The following is a 24832-nucleotide window of genomic DNA, read 5'->3' on the forward strand; positions in this document are numbered from 1 at the left end:
CATGTTATGCACCATCTCTACAAATCTACTTGAGTGTTATGCTTCTTGGGGCAGTATGGCTGCTGGGGTGAGGACCAGCTAGGGTGCTTAACCCTAGGGGAACCCGGGCCAGCACCAACAGGCCAGAACCAGGCCAGCACCAACAGAGGGATTCTTATCTCTTATCTGCAGATTTGTTTTGTCAGTAAAATAATTTTCACAGCCTCCATTTCGGGGCTAAAGGCATGCCTCAAGATTAGGTACCGTCCGATCATGCAAGAAGGAACAGTAACCTTACTTATCTTAAATGTTGCTTGCAATACAGTGATCTAATTTATACTATTAGATTAAAGCTAATGCTATTATGAATGGACTTGTGGTAATACCAAGCTGGGCTTCACTGATGTGTATTGTTGCCATTTTCATATTTTAGGCACCACAGTGGACTTACAGCAAACTACATAAATACTATGTGAGCCTTTCAGAATGTGACCCCGAGGACATGCAAATGCAGGAACTAAAACAGTTATGCACCTGCATGTCAAGTGGAGCTGAACAGTAAACTGCATGGCTGACACATACACAACATGGTATCATTCAAAACATACCTGGTTTATGATCAGAAACAAGCAGTACAGCCCACCTTACACATAAGATGAGAAAATAAATATACTACTGAAAAGACACTGTGCAATTACAAGTTCCTTTTGAACAGACAACATTCAATGTAAAATCCACCAGTTTGGAACACAATTTATGATCCACATCCTAAATTATTTGAGGTCCTAATCTACTTTAAACAACAACAACAACAAGGAAAACCTTCCAAAACAACAAAAAACCCAAAAAACAAAACAAACGAACAACAAACCCCCCGAAACAACTAAAGCACAAGGGATTGTGTCCTAAAAGAATAAGTAGTGTTAGCAGCATTTTTTACCCTAAAATACATAATGCCCACTTAAAGGAAACACCTACAATTTGTCAAGCCACATGATGTTGACAAAGTAGGTATGTTACAAAATGGAATGCATTCTGGAACTGCACTCTATGTGATTAGCCTTTGAGTGATTACCTGTGTGGCTATAGACCAGTGTAGCAGGCAGATGACATGATAGCATGATGCCTGCACATAGATGTAAAGAAGCCATTACATCTCCTGGACAAATTACTTTCTTTTTTGGACAGTTTGTGTGCAGTTTCTATTTCTATTTGGGTGGATGTGTACTATCATCAAATAGGTGCCTGTATATTTTTTTTATTACAAAGGTCAAATATATTCTGTGGAAATCCTGCTTGAATGTCATTCATGTGAATAAAGAAAATAAAAATGTTAAGTCACTCACATTAACTATGTATAAGAGAGAAAAAATTATTTAGAGGGCAATGACTAATTTAAAAAATACATCTGAGGATATTTATACAACTTTGCTAAACACTCAAATATTCATAAGACCATCACAATTCATTCAGATTGATAAAATTATGAACAGTTGTAACAGCTGTAAAGCCATTCTTAACTGCTGTGTCTTTAATTCATCAACTTAGAACTGTCTGTGTAACAAGCGTATTAGTACCAGTTTCAGGTACGCTGGCCTTGCAACTAAACTTGAGTTTAGATAGAACAATAAATTATAGCTAATTTTCTCCGTATTAAGGGATCTTCATTTCTGACTAAACAGCATAATTATCCACTTATCACAAAAAGATTCCCCAGCGAACCAAAGGCCGTGTGTGTGACTACAAAGCTTTTCATACTTCTTATCAGTCACGTGATAGAGAGCGAGTACACTCTGTGGTATCAGTGTTACAAAAGACTAAACTGTTACAACAGACTAAACCAATTGTAATGTTGTGGAGTTCTCTCAGTTGTCTGCTATGTAGTCCTTCCTAAGAGTTCCACAGTGATGGGAGGTTTTGTTTCTCATTTGAGGACCTTTTGCCCAAGTTGAGGATTTTACGTGACATTATTAAACTTTCCTTGTATAAAACCAAATGGAACTGCATTCCTTGTGCATGTTGTCTTCTATAAAGCTTCTATAAAGAATGACTGTTGAAATAAGTAGAGTAAGAAAATTCACTTTCAGTGCCAGCACTGTTCAAGCGTGCCAAAGTGACAAACATGTAAACTACCTGGATAAAATGTTCTAGGTTTTTTTTTTGTTTGATTGGTTTTTTTTTTTAAGGTTTAATGCATAAATGTTACAGTGGCTTTACCCCAAGAAGATGTAAGATGCAGGATGGGACAAGTGACAGGTTCAGAGGTCAGTGACCATTCATGAGCTGACTGCTCGTTGTGGATATGGAGGCCCTGAAAAAGTTGTCCTCTTTCAGTTTCAAGTGCTCAGGCAGGTCCAGCTTCCTCTTCGCCTCTTCAATGTCACTATGAATTGCTGTTATTAATTCATCTGTGAAATTACAGAACGCACAGATTACCTGAGCTGTGTCAGTGGGGTGTGTCCTGCAGCAGTGTTTCCTTGCCACCCACCAGGTAGTCCACATTTTTGGTTTATCCCCACCTCCCATCATACCAGAATCAAGCTGCTGAGAACACCCAGTAACTGGTACAAGTATATGGGGGAGCTGGGGGTTAAAGCCAAAATGTGGACTGTGTGGTAGGAACTGACGAATGGGACAAAAAGAATCCAGCTCTAGCGAAAGTGTGTACATCTTGCTTTCTTGGACATGTGAAATTTGCTTCAACTTTGTATTTTTAGTTCAATGGCTATGTAAGATCATCAATTATGTGTGCATGTGTGTGTGAGCGCGTAGCTCGGGGCCTAAACATAAATAGTGTTAAGTCTTACCAATCGAACTGAATCCTCTCTCTGGGCGAATGTAGCCCACCATAACTATACTTAGCATCTGGCCATAGAAATCCTCTTTAAATTTGTGGATCAAATGGGTTTCCTGCCATAAATAGATGATCCATATCAAATATAAATCACAAATTACAAGACTAAAATATAATTATATGCAATGTAGATTATGTAAATTTTTAAATAAGTCAGCTAAAGGAAAACAGATACCGAAATCACTGAATCATTACTGTCAAATAATATTCATGACATTCTGACCTCATGACTGATGTCACTCATCTTAACCCAGTTCTAGTATTTAGTAACATTGCAAACATTCTATGAATCATCTATAAATGCCTCAATTACCATTGATTTCTTTATGTTTTTGTAGTATGGGTTCCAGCCAATACTCATCACCATTTTGTGGATATCCCCATTTCCCACACGTCCCCAGCCATAGTAAATGCCAGTGCTCAAGTCAGCAGGAAGACTGTCCACCACAGAGTCTTGGAAGTTTGCTGTTGAATAAGGAATGAATAAGATTGGTAATGGCTAGGTTATAAGACCCCCCCCCCCCCCCCCCCAAAAAAAAAAGTCCCACTGTTTTGTAGAATGAGTTAGAGCGTGTCTGAACTGAAAACCGTCCACAACAGATCATTTTTTCATCAGTCACAATCCTTAACATATTTATTACCTTTCTTTGAGAGTAGTTGTCTGGTTTGAGTATGGTGGACTACCGTTAACATCAGAATTAGTTTGGCTGACTTAGTTTGGCTGTCAACCAGTGAAAAATGAAAATGGAATATATGGGTTGCAACAATTATAAATGTATCCTATCGGCTTTATTACAGTACGTTGATGCTTAAGAAAATCCAAAATGAATCATTCAAGTACCTTGCTAGTTAACCTAGCTACCCTTCGTAGCTAGCTAACACTAGACAACGTCAGCTAAATAGAAGGTCGACTTGGTTAGCTGACTATCTCGCTACTACATTAACCTTCCGCAGCAGTTCTGAGGACAAAAGGAGACGATTTTCAATACTGATACAACTGTGCAACACCTTCCCTAGACATCAGGTCAATAAGATTGCTAGCGACTCCACGAATAGTCACTAATGTTACCCTAACCACTGTCTGTATGCTTTACCTGTGGGAATACCAAGCTCTTTACTTCCCCTTCCAAACCCTCGGATGACTTGTCCCCGGCAGAAATAGGGCAAACTTCTCATGTCCAGTGGTGAAGAACTGTCCACGATTATCAGACGCGGAGGCTAGCGAGCCAGTTAGACAACGTTATGTCAGTGAGTAAATGTTGTGTAACGTTAGCGATGACCCTGAAGATTCTTCTAGAGCTAACCGGACGATACAATTTCACAACAAAACTAAAAAGTGATGGATAAGTAAAATAAACAAAATGACGTCCTCTATGAAAACTCAAAAGAGGCCATTCAACTGTATTTAACTGTTAATTGTAAATAACAATGACTGGCAGAGCCACTGCTTCGAAATAAATTAAGTTACACAGTGGAGAGAGCCGGGAAAGACCTTTGATTAAAAAAACCCCGTGGCCTACGTTTTTCCTCTTTTGAAAAGTGCAAAATAAAAGCCAAGTAGAAGCAAGATAAAAGCACGACAGCTAGCTATTTAACATGTAGTACAGAATCACACTGAAGACGGGTAGGTAATATTCAGGCATTAAGACCCAAAGACAAACAGCAGTAATTGAACACATAGTAATACTACTACTACTACTACTACTACTACTACTACTACTACTAATAATAATAATATTAATGTTGATGATGCTGATGAAATTATCCTTCCAAAAACATTGCAGTTAAGGAGATAACCTATATGTATCGAAGCATGCGATTTTTGGTTGCCTGCTGAATGAAAGCAATAATCTCAACATTTCTAATGAATATAATCTAGGATTTTATTTCATTTCCTGCAGTAAAGGCTAAAATGAAAACGAAATAAAATTTAAAAAGCAGAATAAAGAAGACACAGTTTGAGTATTGTTGAGATTGTTAGTATTACAAAGACATAAAAACTAGTCATACTTTTTCTTTACAGTTGAGTGTCTTCAAAAGCATCTTAGCAATTTTATGTGCAACCAGGTTGTATAATCAATTGTAACTTACAAACTGGCATATTTTCCATTTTGTGTGTCTCAGTCCATAGGATTCTGTATACTCAGACAGAGAAAAAGGTGATAGGAGAAATCCCAATGAGCATGGCATGTACAAAAAATTGAGAAGGCCCAGTTCACCTCAATTTTAGATGAAAATGAAAGAGGAAAATGATCTAAATGAATTTTAAAGAAAGTATATTGGGCCACTGATTGTAGGAGTTTTTCCACAAACACTGCTCAGCTGGATAGTGTTTCAATAGGAACAGGAATCTGTCCTGATGAAAGTGGTTGGTTCTGGGATGATAATGCCATCCACAGGACATGAGGGATTACTGAACGGTTTGATGAGTATGGAATTGATATAAATGATATGCTATGGCCATGGCAGTTACCTGAACCCAAACCAACTGAACACCTATAGAAGATTTTGGACAAATTACACTTTTCACCTTTATCATAAATACACCAATTAAATATTCTTTGGAAGAATTATGTTCCAACACTTTACAGTTGTACAGTTGTAGAGACTTGTTGAATGTATGCCAAGGTGCTGTAGTGGTGGGCTGCAGGCTGTACTGGCCCAGCATGTTACAAGAACACTGTGCTGTTTTTTCTTTTAATTTGTCACCTGTCTATATTTTATTCTAGATTATTATATTAATGAGAACACAGTGTTGCAATGAGCTCCACAAATGTTCTGATTAAGTCACTGAATCAAGCAGATCAAGTTTCACTTATATTTAATCAAAGGAACACACAACTCTATTTAAAAATATTTCTGCATTATACTATCACACATGTAACAAAACATTTAAATGGGGTGTACTGAGTGCTTAGGATGACAATAGCCCTTTAAGACAAGTAGAAGATGTCATTATACTATTAAAGGAAAATTCTGCCTCTGTAAACTTAGCAAGTTGTAGTTATGGTTAAAAGTATTTGCTTGAAATCCTGCTAAACCTGAAAGACTGAAGGATCAAAGTCAATAGAGTCCCATATACAATGCATGTCAAACCTGCTCCACAGCCTATCACATGCAAATGTTCTGAGTCACAAGTTTACAGTGTTTCAAAAATAACCATAATCACTATATTTATGACAGCATCTTTTAAAACTCTTTGGTAAACATGCGTTGGACTTTTAGTTTGGGAATACAAAGTGAAAACTCCAGGTGGAAAGTGAATAAAGATTCCAAGAAGATTTAAGCAATACAAATTCTGATTTGCCTTCTTGTAGAGCCTGTCAACTAGATAACATTTTCGCTTGGATGACATGAATGATGATGTGTTTTGCAAAAAAACCTGGATCTACTTCATTCCACTTTGACTTACGAGTAAGACGAAACTCCTGCCCACATTTGTGCTTCAGAAAGAGAAGGAAGGCAAAAGCAAAGGTATGATAAAGAAAGCCGTCAGACCCTGAAAACGCACGGCCAACGAAACCTGTCTTCAGTGAAGACAAGAGGCTTTCAGTGATGGTATGTACATGTTTAAGCTTTAACTTGTGTGTTGAAATGTAAAGAGTCTACAGATTGAAATGTTTAAACTGGAGACAACCGGACTGTAGATTATCAGTAAATTAAGACTTAAAATCAAAACAGGACAAAACATAGAAGTCAGAGCTAATTTTTAAAATTTATGAGATAGGTCTGGTCAAAGCAAAATACAATTAAAGTCATTGACATGACAAAATAGGACAAGATTTAAGATCAAAACAGGCCAAAACATAGAAGTCAAAGCTAATTTTAAAATGGATTATATAGGTCCAGTCAAAGCAAAATACAATTAAAAGTAAAATAGTTAATAATTCATAAGTCATTGACATGACAAAATAGGACAAAAATGTTTATTATGTCATCCAGTAGTGAGCTTCCTCAGCTGTTCACTCAACAACCAGAATGATATTATGTCAGGAAACATTTTTATATTACATTATGAATGGTGTTTGACATGTAACATATGTATTACATTATTTGCAAATTTGTTACCAAATGATACACTTTACTAAATTTTTAATGATACACAAAGACAATTAACTTAATACAAATATTGTCTGGATTGTCTACATAAGAAGAAGCACACTTAAATTGCTTAAATTGCTTTCATACTGATATATAAATGAACAAATTATATTAACTTGTTAAGACTACTGTACTAATTTAGCTTCATACCCCTTGGACTATGTTGCTGTGAGAATGTATACAGTCTTCATATAACATAGTATAATCCCTCCAGGTGGCATGACTGGCTACTCTCTGAGCAGTTCTACTAGAAGCATTTCTGATGGGCTTGCTGAATCGAAGAAAGAGAAGATTCCGGAGGGTGTTGCTCGCTGGAGCCTTGATGTGTGTGTTCATGCTCACACTTTCAGTGGTCCTACATGAAGAGGCCCAGGTGGCCTACAGCTGGCTGGAGTTCAGAGATGATGAAACACCAGAAGACGAGTGCCAATGCCAGAAAGTCATACAGGGTGATGTTGAAGAGATAGAACATGCCAAGGTGCTGACCATCACGAAGAGCTTCAAGAATAAAACACATATTTCCGATAAGAGCTACATCGAGCTGACGAATGATTGTGAGGTGTTCCGTACCACTCGGAAGTACCTCCCCCTCCCACTGAGTGAAGAGGAAGAGGCGTTCCCAGTGGCTTATTCAATCGTCGTCCACCACAAGGTGCAGAACTTTGAGCGGCTCCTGAGGTCCATCTATGCCCCTCAGAACTTCTACTGCATCCATGTGGACAAAAAGGCACCCGAGTCCGTCATGACAGCGATCAACTCCATTGTTTCATGCTTTGACAATGTCTTCATAGCCAGCCAGCTTGAAAAGGTGATCTACGCTAGCTGGAGTCGTGTGCAAGCCGACATCAACTGCATGAGGGACCTCCTGCAGATCAGCAGTAACTGGAAGTACTTTATCAACCTGTGTGGGCAGGACTTCCCGATCAAAACCAACTTGGAGATCGTGCGGGCCCTTAAGGCACTGGGTGGTGGCAACAGCCTGGAGACTGAGGTCATGCCCCAATATAAGATGGGTAGATGGAAGAAGAGCTTCCGTATCATAGATGATGCAATTCAGAATACCAATCAGGACAAAAAACCTCCACCTTTTGGAATAAAGATTTTTTCAGGGGGTGCATATATAGTGGTAAGTCGTGCTTATGTGCGTTTTGTACTCGAGGACCCCAAAGCTCAGGCACTCATTTCATGGTCAAATGACACCTACAGCCCGGATGAGTTCCTCTGGGCTACAATGCAACGTATTCCTGAAGTTCCTGGCTACCTCCGTGCCAACTCTAAATATGACATCACAGACATTTCCACCATCTCCCGGTTAATTAAATGGTCATACCATGAAGGTGCCTTAGATGCAGTGTATCCACCCTGTCAGGGCACTCATGTCAGGGCTGTGTGTGTGTATGGGGCAGGGGACCTGCAGTGGATGTTAGAACAGCGCCACCTGTTCGCTAATAAGTTTGACACAGACTTTGACCCCATCGCCATCCGATGCCTAGAGAAGTATCTCAGGCACAGGGCCTTAATTAAGCAACATTGAATGAAATTTCTATAAACATTATAGTATATTATTGTATATATACATTGTTGCCTTTTTGATTCACACCTGTTATTGTAGACTATCCACATTTGAGTAGCAGGTGAGGAAGCAATAATTTATAATGGCAACTAATCGTTATGTTCATCTGAATTGGTGTCAGATTAATGTATGGACCTTTTCACAGGATAAGGGCAAGTGTCTGTGCAGTGTGTAATATCTAACCCACTGCCGTAACTGCAGTACTACGAATAGGTAGTAGATTTGACATAAATGACACACAATGAAATGAATGAATGTGAGTTGTATAATGGGGGTGGGCTCACTGGATGTGGTTTAAACAGCAGAAATGAAGCAGGTAATGGATGCTAAATGACACAGAAAAGGATTTAAGCACTGCTGCTCAAGAGGTTATACACACACACACACACACACACACACACACACACACACACACACACACACACACACACACACACACACACACCTTTACAACGAGATAGTTCAATGTGTGTGTATTCACCTTCAGGTGAGAGTAAAACTGTGATGATAGTCTCTTGCCATCTGTTTTGCTCTGTTATGCTAATACTGTACAAGTAGTGAAAGAAGACAGCCACAAACAGTGAGCACATTTGTGGCATCTTTATTAATGTTTGTAACATTACTCTTTCTACTACTATTGCACTAGAAGTTCCCTGGCAAAACAGATCAAGATACAAAGTAGGCTTTCTTAATCGTGTTGAAAATGATGTCTTTTATTTAAAGGTCTTTTATTTCCCCAAATTAGTCAAAATGGCATGGCTTCACTGATCCTGTTATGGACACTGTGCTGGTTGTGCAGCACTGTTGGACTGGTCATTGCTGACCTCAGAGGAACAAGGAGGTGCCTGATTTACTTGTCAAAAACACTACATGTATTGGTTTACTGAATTCTAATCATGGGTGAAACTAAGATGCTTGAAAATGAATGAGTTGAAGAGAGAACATTTTACCTACTCTCACATGTCTGGAAGCATGTAGCAGAACTGGAGCAACCATACCAACATGCCAAGAAGTGCTTTTTGTTTTTCTTTCTCAGGCACATTCGTTAATGTTTCTGCTACTTAGTACAGATCTGGGTTTGGTTCTTATTTCAAAATAAGCATTTCACTGTGACTCAAGCATTTGATCTATACCTGCAGTGTCCATGATGCAATGGAATAAAAAATTAAAATGAAAAATTGCTAACAGAAAAACTGAAGACTAAATGAATACTTCCCTATGATGCTCAGGAGTAGTAAAACTTTCCTTGATGGTTTTTATATGAATAATGCAATTATACATTTTCAACTTCTATTTTTGTCCATAAATTAATGTGACTGATTTTTTTTTTAGGCTGGAGTTAGCCATTAAACTCTGTCCCTAGCCCTAGTGTGAATGCACAGCTTGTCCTCACATTGTGTGAGGTGTGAAGTGAGATGAGTCCCACTTTTTGATTAATGCTGTGTAAATTAACTGTTTACTCTACAGACTCCCAACATTCTCAGATTATGATCATTTTGTGACAGACAGAGAGATTGATGCTTGAGATCACATTTTAATTAATGGCTTTGTTGGTCTCCAGAGGGTGGATTTTTTTTTCTCCATTTCTACTGTTATTTTTTTTTTCTTGCTTTCTCTTTTGAAGATCAACTACTATGTAATGGGACCCCCGTGTGTGTTTAGAAAAGTAGAGAAAAAGTATCTACAGCAATTAATTTATGCTTGAAAGAGAATGGTACAAGTGGCAATGTTTGCTTTTAAGTTTTATACAAGGATGAAAATGAGCTTTATGAGTTTTATGAAATGATTTGCAGTATAATTGCTAATTTTGTTTGTGGGCATAGCATAATTGTTAAGATCTCTTATTTATATGTCTGGAGTTGGGATATTTATTATTTTAAGTAACTTTTTGTTAAATAAAGTAAGGGCAGTTTAATTACCAAATTAAACTGCCCTAACTTTAATTACAGTGCGTAGCAAGGTGTCACTAATGAAGCATCACACCTTGGACTGAAATGTCACTAATGTGGCATTACAGCTTGGCATGAAATTATACCAGCTTCCTGCCAGTACACATTTCTTTGTTGAATCAAGTTGTCTTTTTGTTGTGCTGTGATCCTCCACTGATGTCACATCCCCTGTCAGATCTGGTTTTTCCAAATAGTCCATATGAGAATTCCCCATTGGAGATGGTATGATCCATGGGACTTCCAGGATTTACGAGTGGTTTTGCATCAAGGGCAGAGTATGGGGTTCACCAAGAGTACAAGACACATCCAGATAACCTTAGCATGTTAAATGTATTCGTAAAAATTGTGAAAATAAAGAAAAAGGAAAAGAAATGGTTTTGAAAGTAAACAGCTCCTCAAACATTATTCAACAGTCCTAATTATTAACACTGGACTAGGCTTCAGTACCAGACTAAAATAGAATTAGATCAGGCAATCATCAAATGTGTAAAGCTCCCATCTCACCAACTTCTACCTTCGCTTCCACATCCCCTTAAATACAGGAAGCCCCACCCTGGGCTAAGCCAAAATGCCAGGTAGGTGACTCTACAGAAGAACAATAAAATCAGTCTCCATATGTCCATATCAATCCTGCGCATAGTTCAATGGCCATTACATCAATATGTTTACCGGTAAATATGAACATTTATTGTCCTTTTCTCCTCACAGGTGTTCTTTTTCAGCAGCTGCCTCAACCCTTGTATGGTCATGAGCCCTTCTGACCTGTACAAGGGTTGGAGCTGCTCCACCTTCCACTCGTTTGGAACAAGGATCTCAGGTAAACCCGGTTCTTTGTTCCACTATTGTCTGGCAGCTGACAAGGTCATGGCGCAGGTCTCTGACTTCATCAAACAACACCCCTTTCAGTTGTTCACTCCTCTGGATGACAGCAGAGGAAGTCTGCTGTCACATTCTACAGCCCTTTACAATACTTCAGTATGAACTTGAATAGCTGCAAGGACAAGTACCAACGCGTAATCCCATTGTATCCACTTTAGTATCCACTCATCTTTTGCATCCACTGTAGTGCTCTGTGGTCAGTCTCCAGCGTGAACTCGACCCCAATCAAGTAATACTTTAATGAGTCCAATGCCCACTTTACCGCTAGCGCCTCCTTTTCCACAGTGGAATAGTTCACCTCCCTCTGGAACAATTTCTGGCTTATGTAGAGAATAGGTTGTAGGTCATCTCCTTTCCCTTGAAGCAAGACTGCTCAATCTACTCCCTAATGCATCCATCTGCACAAGGAAGGGCTTGTTGAAGTCTGGGCTGCACACAACAGTCTCAGAATACAGACAGGCTTACAGGTCTTGAAATGCTGCCTCGCATTCATCTGTCCATCTCACTCTTTGGGGCATATCCTTGTGTACTAGGTCTGTTAATGCAGCTGCTCTACTAGAAATGTTTGAAATGAACCTGCGGTACCATCCAACCAGTCCCATGAATGTTCGCACTCTCCTCATGGTTGTATGCGCAGGACACTCCTTTACTGCCTCAGTTTTCCTGGCTTATGGGTGGCTGAGTCCTGAGGACATAACCCGGGTAAGAAACTGTCAACCCTGTGTCTGCGAACTGTTGCAACACTGTCTCTACATATTGTATATGCTCAGCCCAGGTCGTGCTGTAGGTAATGACAACATCAATATATGTGGCTCCAAAGTCCTCTGTGCCTTTGAGCACCTCATACATTAGCCACCAAAATGTTGCTGCTGCTCCAACAAGGGCAAAAGGCATAACTGTGAAGTTGGTACAGGCCACTTGATGTGCAGAACGCTGTTGATTCATTTGCTGGCATCAGTGGAAATTTGCTGATAGCCTTTACACAGGTCTAATTTCATCAAATACTTTACCCTACCCAGCCTCTCTATCACCTCATCGGTCCTTGGCATTGCATATGGATTCAAAAAATCCATGCAGAATTGCAAACCTCCATATTTTTTTTTGGGACCAGTACTATAGGACTCCACCTCCTTTTTCAGATATGGCATCATGCGTGCTGGCACTCTGCAGTTCATCTGTCTGATGGGTTCATCCTTCAGCAGACATATGTTGTGCTGCATGACAGCAGTCTTGCCTGGTTCTCCACTGAAGAGATCTGATGGGATGACCCTCTGTAGCTGCCTGTGCTGTTCGGGCTCTAGGTGTGACAGGTCGAGTGAGGTACTGTCCTCTTCTTTGGATGCACTCTTCCTTTTCTTCCACAGCTTTAATCCGCAACTGCTCTGCGACATCCTCTCTGGGCTCACCCCATGCTATGAGCATGTTAATGTGGAATATCTGCTTCTTCTTCTTTTTGTCAGGGAGTAGTAGCTTGTTTGACATCTGTCTGATCCGACCTTGTACGGCCCTTTGATCCGACCTTGTACGGCCACTTTGCTAGGAGGCTGGTGTCTGAATTTGGGAGAAGAACGAGGGCTTTTTCTCCAGGCACATCTTAAAAACATCGGTTTAAGTGACTCATCTTGGCTCTGCAGCTACACTATATTATTGGGTAGAACCTCAATCTATATGTTTGGGGGTTCTAATTTTTCAAACAAAACTGTACCCTTTATCTTGTCCTGCCTTTTTTCTCTTCTACTTTTCTTTGTTCTAGAAAATGCTGAATGGCATTTCCTTCAGACAAGCTTTGTTCTCTTCCTGAGCCTTTTTCATTTTGGTTTGTAGCCTGGTCACTACCAATGCATCTGCTACTGACCATTGCTCAGTTAAAAGATACTAAGCTTGGTATGTGGCTACCTAGAATGACAGCATATAGGGAGCTCTGCGTAATCTTCACCCTTAGGATGTATGCTTGGCCCTTAATTTTTATTCTGACATCAGCTGTGGCAGTATAATGCTAACCTTTTCCCCATTTTAGCTATGTAACAGTCTATTGAACTTATTCTCAATCTTAGGGCATACATTTCCTTTATGGCTGACTTGATCACAGTTATAACACCTCACTGTACCTTGTTCCTGAGGTTTATTGGTGTCTGCTATGACCCTATTGCTATTTCTCCATGTACGCCAGCACAATAGCCAGCTATTTAACACATAGTACAGTTTCACATTTGGGTACTCTGACAAAATGTATGCAATATTCAGGCATTAAGACTCAACGACAAACAGCAGTAAGTGAACACACAATTAATAATTATAATAATAAATAATTCAATTTTCCATCTAAAAACATTGCAGTTAGGGAGATATATGCATTGAAGCATGCAATTTTTGGTTGCCTGCTGAAAGCAAATGAAAGCAAAACAAAGAAAGAAAAATGAATGCAATAATCTCAACATTTCTAATGAATATAATCTAGGATTTTGCTTCACTTTGTAACGAGGAGCGATTGTGAGGCGCACGCGCACGCTGAGAAGAACGAGGTTTATTAAAAGCAAATACAGAATCAGAGTCATAGTCACAGTCCAGGGTTAATTTATCAACATGGAGAGTCCGGGAATACACCTTAACAAACAAACAAAAGCACAAGATGACAAACAGGTAATGCAGGACATAACAAAGAGGCTAAACGAAGGCTATAATAAACACACGGCTAAAATCACAAACAACTATGGGTTACAAATAAGGGCTAGGATTTTACACACAGAAGCTATTAGACGCAACCGAAGGCTTGGATTAACAATGACCTGTCAAACACAGGCAGAAAGGCAGGGTTTACATACACAGGGTAATGCAGACTCAACTAGATACAGGAGCAACTCATGAGAGACGGAAAAAATGAAACTAAGGAACGGACCCACAGCAAGGAAGTAAAGCAAAATGAAGACACGACACAGGGAAACCTTAGAGACAGGGACATGACTCCATGACACACTTACTTCAGTGAAGGCTGACATGAAAATTAACTAAAATTTTAAAAGCAAACTAAAGAAGACACTCAACGCAAAATGAATTTATTGAAAATTGTACACTGTTTGAGCATTGTTAAGATTGTTGTAAGGACATCAATTTCAAGTCTCAGAATACATTTTCTTTACAGTTGAGTGTCTTCAAAACAGCTTTGTAAGCATCTTAGCAATTTTATGTGCAACCAGGTTGTATAATCAATTTTAATTTACAAACTGGCCTATTTTCCTTTTTTTTTTATGTCTCAATCCACAATATTCTGTGTTAAATGATACTTTTCACCACTATCATCAATACACCAAATGAATATCTTTTAGAAGAATTATGTTCCAACACCCCACAGTTGTACAGGTGTAGAGACTTGTAGAATGTATGTCAAGGTGCTGTAGTGGTGGGCAGGTTTCTTTCACAAACACTGCTCAGCTGGATAGTGTTTCAATAGGAACAGGAATCTGTCCTGATGCCAGTGGTCAGTTCTGGGATGATAATGCCATCCACAGGACATGAGGGATTACTGAACGGTTTGATGAGTATGGAATTGATATAAATGATATGCTATGGCCGTGGCAGTTACCTGAACCCAAACCAACTGAACACCTATAGAAGATTTTGGACAAATTACACTTTTCACCTTTATCATAAATACACCAATTAAATATTCTTTGGAAGAATTATGTTCCAACACTTTACAGTTGTACAGTTGTAGAGACTTGTTGAATGTATGCCAAGGTGCTGTAGTGGTGGGCTGCAGGCTGTACTGGCCCAGCATGTTACAAGAACACTGTGCTGTTTTTTCTTTTAATTTGTCACCTGTCTATATTTTATTCTAGATTATTATATTAATGAGAACACAGTGTTGCAATGAGCTCCACAAATGTTCTGATTAAGTCACTGAATCAAGCAGATCAAGTGTCACTTATATTTAATCAAAGGAACACACAACTCTGTTTAAATAGATCTCTGCATCAAACTATCACACATGTAATAAAACATTTAAATGGGGTGTACTGAGTGCCTAGGATGACAATAGCCCTTTAAGACCAGTAGAGGACGTCGTTATACTATTAAAGGAAAATTCTGCCTCTGTAAACTTAGCAAGTTGTAGTTATGGTTAAAAGCTGCCAAGCATTTGGTTGAAACCTGAAAGACTGCAATATCAATGTCAAATTAATCACATATACAATACATGTCAAACCTGATCCACAGCCTATCATATTTATATAACTATTCTGAGTCACTATATGACATTACCTTTAAAAAAGCTTGGGAAAAATATGCACCGGACTGCTATTTTGGGAAGATGACGTAAATGAATACTCTAGTTGGAAAATGAATGAAGATTCCAGGAATATTTATGCAATACAAATTCTGATCTGCCTTCTTATACATCAGATCTGTCAATTGATGACTTTTATGTGGATGACATAAATGATGATGTGCTTTGAAAAAAGCTTGGCCCTACCTCATTAAACCTTGAGGTGTGGGTAAGAAAAAACTACTGCCCCCACACGTTCCACTTCAGAAAAAGCAGGAAGCCAAAAGCAAGGGTATGATCAAGAAACCGAACAGCTCATGAAAACACGTGGCTAACGGAGCCTATGTGCAGTAAAGACAAGAGGTGATGGTATGTACATGTTTGAGCTTTAACTTTATCAATTCTTTAGAGTGAAGGTTAAAATCTGGCACAAAAAAATGTTTCAACTAGAGGCAGTCTCACTGTAGGTAATCTGTATGTCAGTAAATTAAGTAAATTAAGATTTAAGATCAAAACAGGCCAAAACATAGAAGTCAAAGCTAATTTTAAAATGGATTATATAGGTCCAGTCAAAGCAAAATACAATTAAAAGTAAAATAGTTAATAATTCATAAGTCATTGACATGACAAAATAGGACAAAATGTTTATTATGTCATCCAGTAGTGAGCTTCCTCAGCTGTTCACTCAACAAGCAGAATGATATTATGTCAGGAAACATTTTTATATTACATTATGAATGGTGTTTGACATGTAACATATGTATTACATTATTTTCAAATTTGTTACCAAATGATACATTTTGCTAAATGTTTAGTGATAGACAAAGACAATTAACTAAAAACAGATAGATTGGCTGGATTACACAAGAAAAAAAGACACACTGAGTTACAAGTTTACAGTGTTTCAAAAATAACCATAATCACTATATTTATGACAGCATCTTTTAAAACTCTTTGGTAAACATGCGTTGGACTTCTAGTTTGGGAATACAAAGTGAAAACTCCAGGTGGAAAGTGAATAAAGATTCCAAGAAGATTTAAGCAATACAAATTCTGATCTGCCTTCTTGCACAGATTGTTAATTGATAATGTTTACCTGGATGACATGAATGATGATGTGCTTTGCAAAAAAACCTGGACCTACTTCTTTCCACTTTGACTTACGAGTAAGACGAAACTCCTGCCCACATTTGTGCTTCAGAAAGAGAAGGAAGGCAAAAGCAAAGGTATGATAAAGAAAGCCGTCAGACCCTGAAAACTCTTGGCCAACGAAACCTGTCTTCAGTGTAGACAAGAGGCTTTCAGTGATGGTATGTACATGTTTAAGCTTTAACTTGTGTGTTGAAATGTAAAGAGTCTACAGATTGAAATGTTTAAACTGGAGACAATCAGACTGTAGATTATCAGTAAATTAAGACTTAAAATCAAAACAGGACAAAACATAGAAGTCAGAGCTAATTTTTAAAATGTATGAGATAGGTCCGGTCAAAGCAAAATACAATTAAAGTCATTGACATGACAAAATAGGACAAAACGTTTATTATGTCATCCAGTAGTGAGCTTCCTCAGCTGTTCACTCAACAACCAGAATGATATTATGTCAGGAAACATTTTTATATTACATTATGAATGGTGTTTGACATGTAACATATGTATTACATTATTTGCAAATTTGTTACCAAATGATACACTTTACTAAATTTTAATGATACACAAAGGCAATTAACTTAATACAAATAGATTGGCTGGATTGTCTATATAAGAAGAATACACTTAAATTGCCTAAATTACTTTCAGATGGATTTGTAGATGTACAAATTATATTAACTTGTTAAGACTACTGTAAATGCTAATTTAGCTTCATATCCCTTAGACTATGTTGCTGTGAGAATGTTTACAGTCTTCACAATATAATCCCTCCAGGTGGCATGACTGGCTACTCTCTGAGCAGTTGTACTAGAGGCATTTCTGATGGGCTTGCTGAGTCGAAGACAGAGAAGATTCCGGAGGGTGCTGCTTGCTGGAGCCTTGATGTGTGTGTTCATGCTCACACTTTCAGTGGTCCTACATGAAGAGGCCCAGGTGGCCTACAGCTGGCTGGAGTTCAGAGATGATGAAACACCAGAAGATGAGTGCCAATGCGAGAAAGTCATACAGGGTGATGTTGAAGAGATAGGACGTGCCAAGGTGCTGACCATCACGAAGAACTTCAAGAATAAAACACATATTTCCGATAAGAGCTACATCGAGCTGACGAATGATTGTGAGGTGTTCCGTACCACTCGGAAGTACCTCCCCCTCCCACTGAGTGAAGAGGAAGAGGCGTTCCCAGTGGCTTATTCAATCGTCGTCCACCACAAGGTGCAGAACTTTGAGCGGCTCCTGAGGTCCATCTATGCCCCTCAGAACTTCTACTGCATCCATGTGGACAAAAAGGCACCCAAGTCCTTCAAGACAGCTATCGACTCTATTGTTTCATGCTTTGACAATGTCTTCATAGCCAGCCAGCTTGAAAAGGTGATCTACGCTAGCTGGAGTCGTGTGCAAGCCGACATCAACTGCATGAGGGACCTCCTGCAGATCAGCAGTAACTGGAAGTACTTTATCAACCTGTGTGGGCAGGACTTCCCGATCAAAACCAATTTGGAGATCGTGCGGGCCCTTAAGGCACTGGGTGGTGGCAACAGCCTGGAGACTGAGGTCATGCCCCATAATAAGGAGGCCAGATGGAAGAAGAGCTACCGTATGGTACGTGACAAAATTCAGAAGACCAATCAGGACAAAAAACCTCCACCTTTGGGAATAAAGATTTTTTCAGGGGGTGCATATATAGTGGTAAGTCGTGCTTATGTGCGTTTTGTACTCGAGGACCCCAAAGCTCAGGCACTCATTTCATGGTCAAATGACACCTACAGCCCGGATGAGTTCCTCTGGGCTACAATGCAACGTATTCCTGAAGTTCCTGGCTACCTCCGTGCCAACTCTAAATATGACATCACAGACATTTTCACCATCTCCCGGTTAATTAAGTGGGCAGGCCATGAAGGTGCCTTAGATGCAGTGTATCCACCCTGTCAGGGCACTCATGTCAGGGCTGTGTGTGTGTATGGGGCAGGGGACCTGCAGTGGATGTTAGAACAGCGCCACCTGTTCGCTAATAAGTTTGACACAGACTTTGACCCCATCGCCATCCGATGCCTAGAGAAGTATCTCAGGCACAGGGCCTTAATTAAGCAACATTGAATGAAATTTCTATAAACATTATAATATATTATTGTATATATACATTGTTGCCTTTCTGAGTCACACCTGTTATTGTAGACTATCCACATTTGAGTAGCAGATGAGGAAGCAATAATTCATAATGGCAGCTAACCATTATGTTCAACTGAATTGGTGTCAGATTAATGTATGGATCTTTTCACTGGATAAGGGCAAATATCTGTGCAGTGTGTAATATCCAAGCCACTGCCATAACTGCAGTACTACTAGTAGGTAGTAGATTTGACATAAATGAATGAAACACAAACACATACACAAACACAGTGAATGTGAGTTGTATAATGGGGGGGGGGGGGGTTGGGCTCACTGGATGTGGTTTAAACAGCAGAAATGAAGCAGGTAATGGATGCTTAATGAAGCAGAAAAGGATTTAAGCACTGCTGCTCAAGAGGTTATACACACACACACACACACACACACACCTTTACAACGAGATAGTTCAATGTGTGTGTATTCACCTTCAGGTGAGAGTAAAACTGTGATGATAGTCTCTTGCCATCTGTTTTGCTCTGTTATGCTAATACTGTACAAGTAGTGAAAGAAGACAGCCACAAACAGTGAGCACATTTGTGGCATCTTTATTAATGTTTGTAACATTACTCTTTCTACTACTATTGCACTAGAAGTTCCCTGGCAAAACAGATCAAGATACAAAGTAGGCTTTCTTAATCGTGTTGAAAATAATGTCTTTTATTTAAAGGTCTTTTATTTCCCCAAATTAGTCAAAATGGCTTCACTGATCCTGTTATGGACACTGTGCTGGTTGTGCAGCACTGTTGGACTGGTCATTGCTGACCTCAGAGGAACAAGGAGGTGCCTGATTTACTTGTCAAAAACACTACATGTATTGGTTTACTGAATTCTAATCATGGGTGAAACTAAGATGCTTGAAAATGAATGAGTTGAAGAGAGAACATTTTACCTACTCTCACATGTCTGGGTGCCCTTATGGAAAGCCACGTAACAGAACTGGAGCAACCATACCAACATGCTTTTTGCTTTTTCTTCCTCAGGCAGAATTCTTAATGTTTCTGTTGTTCAGTACATACCAGGTCAGGGTTTGGTTCTTATTCCATAATCAACATTTCATTGTCACTCAAACATTTTATCTATACCTTGAGATTCAGTAAATACTTCATTATTGTGCAACTTTCCTGGATGGTTTATATATGAATCATGGAATTATACATTTTCAACTTCTAGTTTTATCCATAAATGAATGTAGGTCTGATTTTTTAAAATTCGGCTGTATTTAGCCATTAAAGTCGGTTCCTAGTCCTAGTGTGAATGCACAAGTTGTCCTCACATTGTGTAAAGAGTGAAGTGAGATGAAGAAGTACAAGTGTCACTGCACAGAGAGGGGTAGAGAGAGTCCCACTTTTTGATTAATGCTCTGTAAATTAACTGTTTACTCTACAGACTCCCAACATTCTCAGATTATGATAATTTTGTGACAGACAGAGAGATTGATGCTTGAGATCACATTTTAATTAATGGCTTTGTTTGTCTCCAGAGGGTGGATTTTTTTCCTCCATTTTCACTGTTGTTTTTTTTTCTTGCTTTCTCTTTTGAAGATCAACTGCTATGTAATGGGACCCCCGTGTGTGTTTAGAAAAGTAGAGAAAACGTATCCACAGCAATTAATTCATGCTTGAAAGCGAATGGTACAAGCGGCAATGTTTGCTTTTAAGTTTTATGCAAGGATGAAAATGAGCTTTATGAGCTTTGTGAAATTACAAGAAATGAAATCGTTTGCAGTTTAATTGCTAATTTTGTTTGTGGGCATAGCATAATTGTTAAGATCTCTTATTTATATGTCTGGAGTTGAGTATTTCTTAAGTAACCTTGTGTTAAATAAAGTTAGGGCAGTTTAATTACCAAATTTAGTTACAGTGTGCTTTCAGGTCGAGTAAGGTGTCACCACGTAGCATCACATGTTGGCTAGAGGTGTCACTAATATAGCATTACACTTTAGCATGACATCACAGTGTTTTCCAGATTTGGTGAATCACTCTTTGTCTTTTTGTTTCTCTCTGATCCTTCACTGATGTCACATCCCTGTCAGATCTGATTTTTCCAAATAGACCACATTTTTGTTTCATGCTGGCATGACAAATGTTCTAATGTATGTGGATAATATTTTACAGTTGTATTCTGATACTTAAATACTTAGATTAAAATATTTGAATATTTGCAAAATGTACTATATACATATTCTTTGCATTACTTAAAAATGTCAAACAATTTTGTTTAGCTAAAAAATGACCAGTAGAAAACATGCATACACCTGCAGAGATATGTAAGATACATCAGAGTATACAATACTGGCAGTTTTACTAGGCATTATAATAAAAGGAACACTACATCCCATTGATGGAAACTTTTGCCCTACCCTGTTTAGTCATCCTTAACACACTAGGTTTTATTTAGCCCTGACACAATGAAATGGGGCTAAGGTTACTGACTACACCACATAAACTACTCTCAAGAGTTAGACTCAACTCATTATATATGATAATGCTAAAGACAGCAAGGGTTATACCCATCCAGAAAAAGACCACACTAGGACCATCTAATGTCTGCCGCTACCAGTCAACATTTTTCCTTCATTTCCTCTCTAAAACTCTTGAATGTCACTTAAAATCTCTCTTTATCAGTAACAACAGGACACCAACCAGTTGGGTTTTAAAACAACATAGTTCACAGAATCGGCCCTTGTGGCCATTAAATCAGTTCAACTCTGATTGATCTTCATAGGCATTCAGTATGTCCTCATCATCTTTGAAATTGGCTTTGCATGGCAGGGACTGCAGGCTGGAAGAACACTTAGGTGACAGGGTATGGATGCCATGCGGATTTGTCCCATGCAAGCCTCTGCTTTGTTCTTTTTTTCCCCCTATATACTCATACTCTCTTTGGAGGTAATGTTCTCGCATGGGTTCTGCTGCCACAGTCATGCTGATACTGCTCATCCTCTCCTCTGCGCCCTTTGAATTTTGATTCACACATTGACTGGCATGCTTGGCTGAAATGTCATCATGGATGGCAGTCCATCACCTAATACTGAATCCTACCTAGACCCAGACACTACATATCCCTGAAGATACATGCCATGATCTGTGTGGTCTGCCATATGGTCTTCACTGAAACCTTCCTGATCACTCCATCGAAAAATGCACAGAGACTTGGGTGTAGTGTCTGATAACCAGTTATCAGACTCCCTGCACGTTGCAAAGTTGACCTGGACATGCAAGTCAACACCAGTAGGATTCATCCACTTCTCTTCAGGGAAGCTACTCAACTACTCACCCCTAAATTCATAATGAAGACAAGCATCAAGACTCTTCTCTGTACTGGCACCAAAACCTTCCCCTGGCGGTCCAAACAACTTTGTCCCTTGCAGTCAACTGGAGACTGAAAACCCATCGTTCAATCAGCGCTTATATGTACACTTAACTAACTAAATTCTGAGTCTATGTATCAGTACTGACTCCAGTCTCTGACAGGCCTTTGGTGTGACAAAACAATTAAACTAACCAGCGTAATGATAAGACTTCCCAGAAGAGCAAATTAAAGGCTAATTTCTGTGTATAAATATACAAGTTGTCCACTCCATTGTGCCTACTTTTGTGAACAAACTCTGTTTGAAGAAGACTAACCATGGTTTGTTACATTTTAAATGCAAGAGGGTCAAGGTGGAGGCTACGTTTGTAAGAAGACAAGCTCTGGCAGTGGACGCAGTCACGTTTTGCATTACCCTGTAGGCCTCAGGCCCTGGCTAGTCAGTGTTCTTCACCTGAGATGCCCATACAGTTGTTAAAGCTAACATAAGTGCCTGTTTCTAAAATGAGTATTAAGAGGGAATATGGATAAACCACTCTCTCCCTGATGAACTGATAAAAAGATGTTGGCAATGGCGTTTTTTCAAAGGAATTTGACTACTGTTGAAGAATGATGAGCAAACCGTGCAGTGAACAAAACTGTTATCTTAAATCATTAATTGCATTCCCTATACTAATATGTAGCATTGTGCTACTGATTCTTCAGTATAGGAAATAGTGTGTAGGCTTTGAACACAGCCCACCCAACAATCTCCATTAACAACTGAATACAACTGAAACCCAGAACTGTTTCCTTAACTTAGCCTCTTTTGAAATATTCTTGGTCTTTTTTTTCTGTATTCTCTCTCCCTCTCTCCCCCTGTATCTGTCTGAATCTCTTTCTCAACAGGTAACGGCTGTTAAACAGCGAATCTCAGTTCCTACGACCTGACATCATTATATACATTATGTAGAATCGCCTTAGGTCCAAAGTCGCGCGTGATAACTCATGTCCCGCGCAAATTCCCAGGCAAACAGAGTCAATGCAAAAACACATTTCCTGCTGTCAACAACAACTCTGTCGAGAATCAATCAACCGTTCATCCATTTACACTCTTTGCATACCCTTATGTCAAAGAAAAAAACACTCCGAGACTCCTCAGCTCTTCCGAGGCGATTGTTCCATCGTTCTAAAGAATCCATCAAGCCGAGTTTGATTGATAAGTCTGTCTGAGCTCACAGCAGTACAGCTATAGCAAATGGGGTGGCAAAGCGCGAGCTGACATAATGCAAGTCTGCGCAAGTTTTAGAGACAGACTGGGAACGACCATGGGGGGTAAAAGTTTGATGCGATATGCTACAAAATACACACAGCATTCGATGCCATGCAAGCTGGCCCTGTGTGCAATTTTCAACAAAGAGACAGACCTATGGTAAAGTAACATCACACTTGATGTTGATTTACATGAACTCCTTTTTACTCTGTGACTAGCATTTATTTCCATTGCATTAATGGGGGGAATTTCAATACACAATTTCTTGTTTACAAGGGTACAAGATTCAATCTGAATTGCCTAACCACTCTAGACCATTCTAAGTAGCCTAAAACTAGATGAGAACAGCTACTTTGCTGTTAATATCATAGGATACTTAGTTTAAAGTAACACAATGACATTTGAAATTAAATTAATTTAGACTGCCCTTTGACCCAGTAGGCATCAGCTGTTAAAGAGAAAAACTTTGCCACATTGAACAAATATCCTTAAAGGCATTTGAGAATGAACATAGAATACTTTATTTTGATTTTTGTCAGCAAGACATGTCTTAATGACCAAGTTCTCTAAAAGCAAGACCATTTTTAGGGCAGTGTAATGGATCTCGCATTAGGGGCCAGCTGCACACAGAGTTATCCCCTCCCACCTCACGCCGCGTGGAGTGCTACCCCCCTGCATAAAACACATTATTCTTTGGGGGGTATTCTTTGGGGGCACACACACACACACACACACACACACACACACACACACACACACACACACACACACACACACACACACACACGCGTGCGCACACATGCAACCCGTTCGCCTGTGGGACATGTGGGATGGAGGGAAAGAGAGAGGGATGAGGGCCCCCTCTTCAATCTGAGTCCCTAGGAGGGCTGCCCAGCACCTGCTAACTCAGGGCAGTGCTCATCAGAAAAGCATTTAGCACACTTGCTAACTCCAGGCCATAATTAGGGTGGGTAATTATTTACAGGCAGCGCTGGGCAGAGCTGGCCTAGCATAAACAAACAGGCGGCTTGGAGTTGCACGACAAACATCGTTAGCTCTCCGCTCGTTTTCGCCCAAACGGCAAAAACACTAGCAGCATGTACTCTCGCTCCCGGAGAAAAAAACTTCTGGTCTGAAATGCCATCATTTCCCAAATAGCAAGCACATTTTAGAGATGCATAACTATTCTAACATCTGCAGTCTCACACACACAGACGTGCACACACACACACACACGCACGTGTGCACCCACTCATGAATATGATAACATGTGAAATGACAGATTTATTTGTGTGTGGCTCCAGGCTTTTATTTCTGGCACAGTTCATCAACTCCTCAGCACGAGGACTGCTAACCAACG

General features: G+C 39.4%; 3 protein-coding genes across 4 annotated transcripts in view; 2 read left to right on the forward strand and 1 right to left on the reverse strand.

Moving 5' to 3' along the window:
- Positions 1-4334, reverse strand: part of rfk (riboflavin kinase) — a 4823-nt gene extending 489 nt beyond the window's left edge. Inside the window, exons 1-5 of one of the 2 annotated variants that reach the window (XM_026995740.3) lie at positions 3928-4334; positions 3147-3298; positions 2787-2889; positions 2197-2387; positions 1-2029 (exon numbers count right to left, since the gene is read on the reverse strand). The exon at positions 1-2029 is cut by the window's left edge and continues 489 nt beyond it. In XM_026995740.3, the coding sequence (XP_026851541.1) occupies positions 2245-2387; positions 2787-2889; positions 3147-3298; positions 3928-4009 (480 nt within the window). In that variant the 5' untranslated portion in view covers positions 4010-4334 and the 3' untranslated portion in view covers positions 1-2029; positions 2197-2244. Of the gene's footprint in view, positions 2388-2786; positions 2890-3146; positions 3299-3927 lie in introns of both variants that reach the window. The other variant, XM_026995739.3, reaches the window with a different exon arrangement.
- Positions 4335-6011: 1677 nt separating this feature from the next.
- On the forward strand, positions 6012-8951 carry LOC113567652 (beta-1,3-galactosyl-O-glycosyl-glycoprotein beta-1,6-N-acetylglucosaminyltransferase). Its single transcript, XM_026995738.3, has 2 exons — positions 6012-6391; positions 7149-8951. The coding sequence occupies exon 2, from the start codon at positions 7197-7199 to the stop codon at positions 8466-8468; it is 1272 nt and encodes a 423-aa protein (XP_026851539.2). The 5' UTR covers positions 6012-6391; positions 7149-7196; the 3' UTR covers positions 8469-8951.
- A 6811-nt stretch (positions 8952-15762) lies between these two features.
- Positions 15763-18877, forward strand: LOC118242958 (beta-1,3-galactosyl-O-glycosyl-glycoprotein beta-1,6-N-acetylglucosaminyltransferase-like). Its single transcript, XM_035536337.2, has 3 exons — positions 15763-15965; positions 16798-16906; positions 17520-18877. Exon 3 carries the CDS (start codon positions 17568-17570, stop codon positions 18837-18839), a length of 1272 nt encoding a protein of 423 aa, XP_035392230.1. The 5' UTR covers positions 15763-15965; positions 16798-16906; positions 17520-17567; the 3' UTR covers positions 18840-18877.
- Positions 18878-24832: the final 5955 nt, after the last annotated feature.

The sequence above is a fragment of the Electrophorus electricus genome, chromosome 20 (genome assembly GCF_041902795.1).
Source record: "Electrophorus electricus isolate QZ-2024a chromosome 20, ASM4190279v1, whole genome shotgun sequence".
Lineage (NCBI taxonomy): Eukaryota > Metazoa > Chordata > Actinopteri > Gymnotiformes > Gymnotidae > Electrophorus > Electrophorus electricus.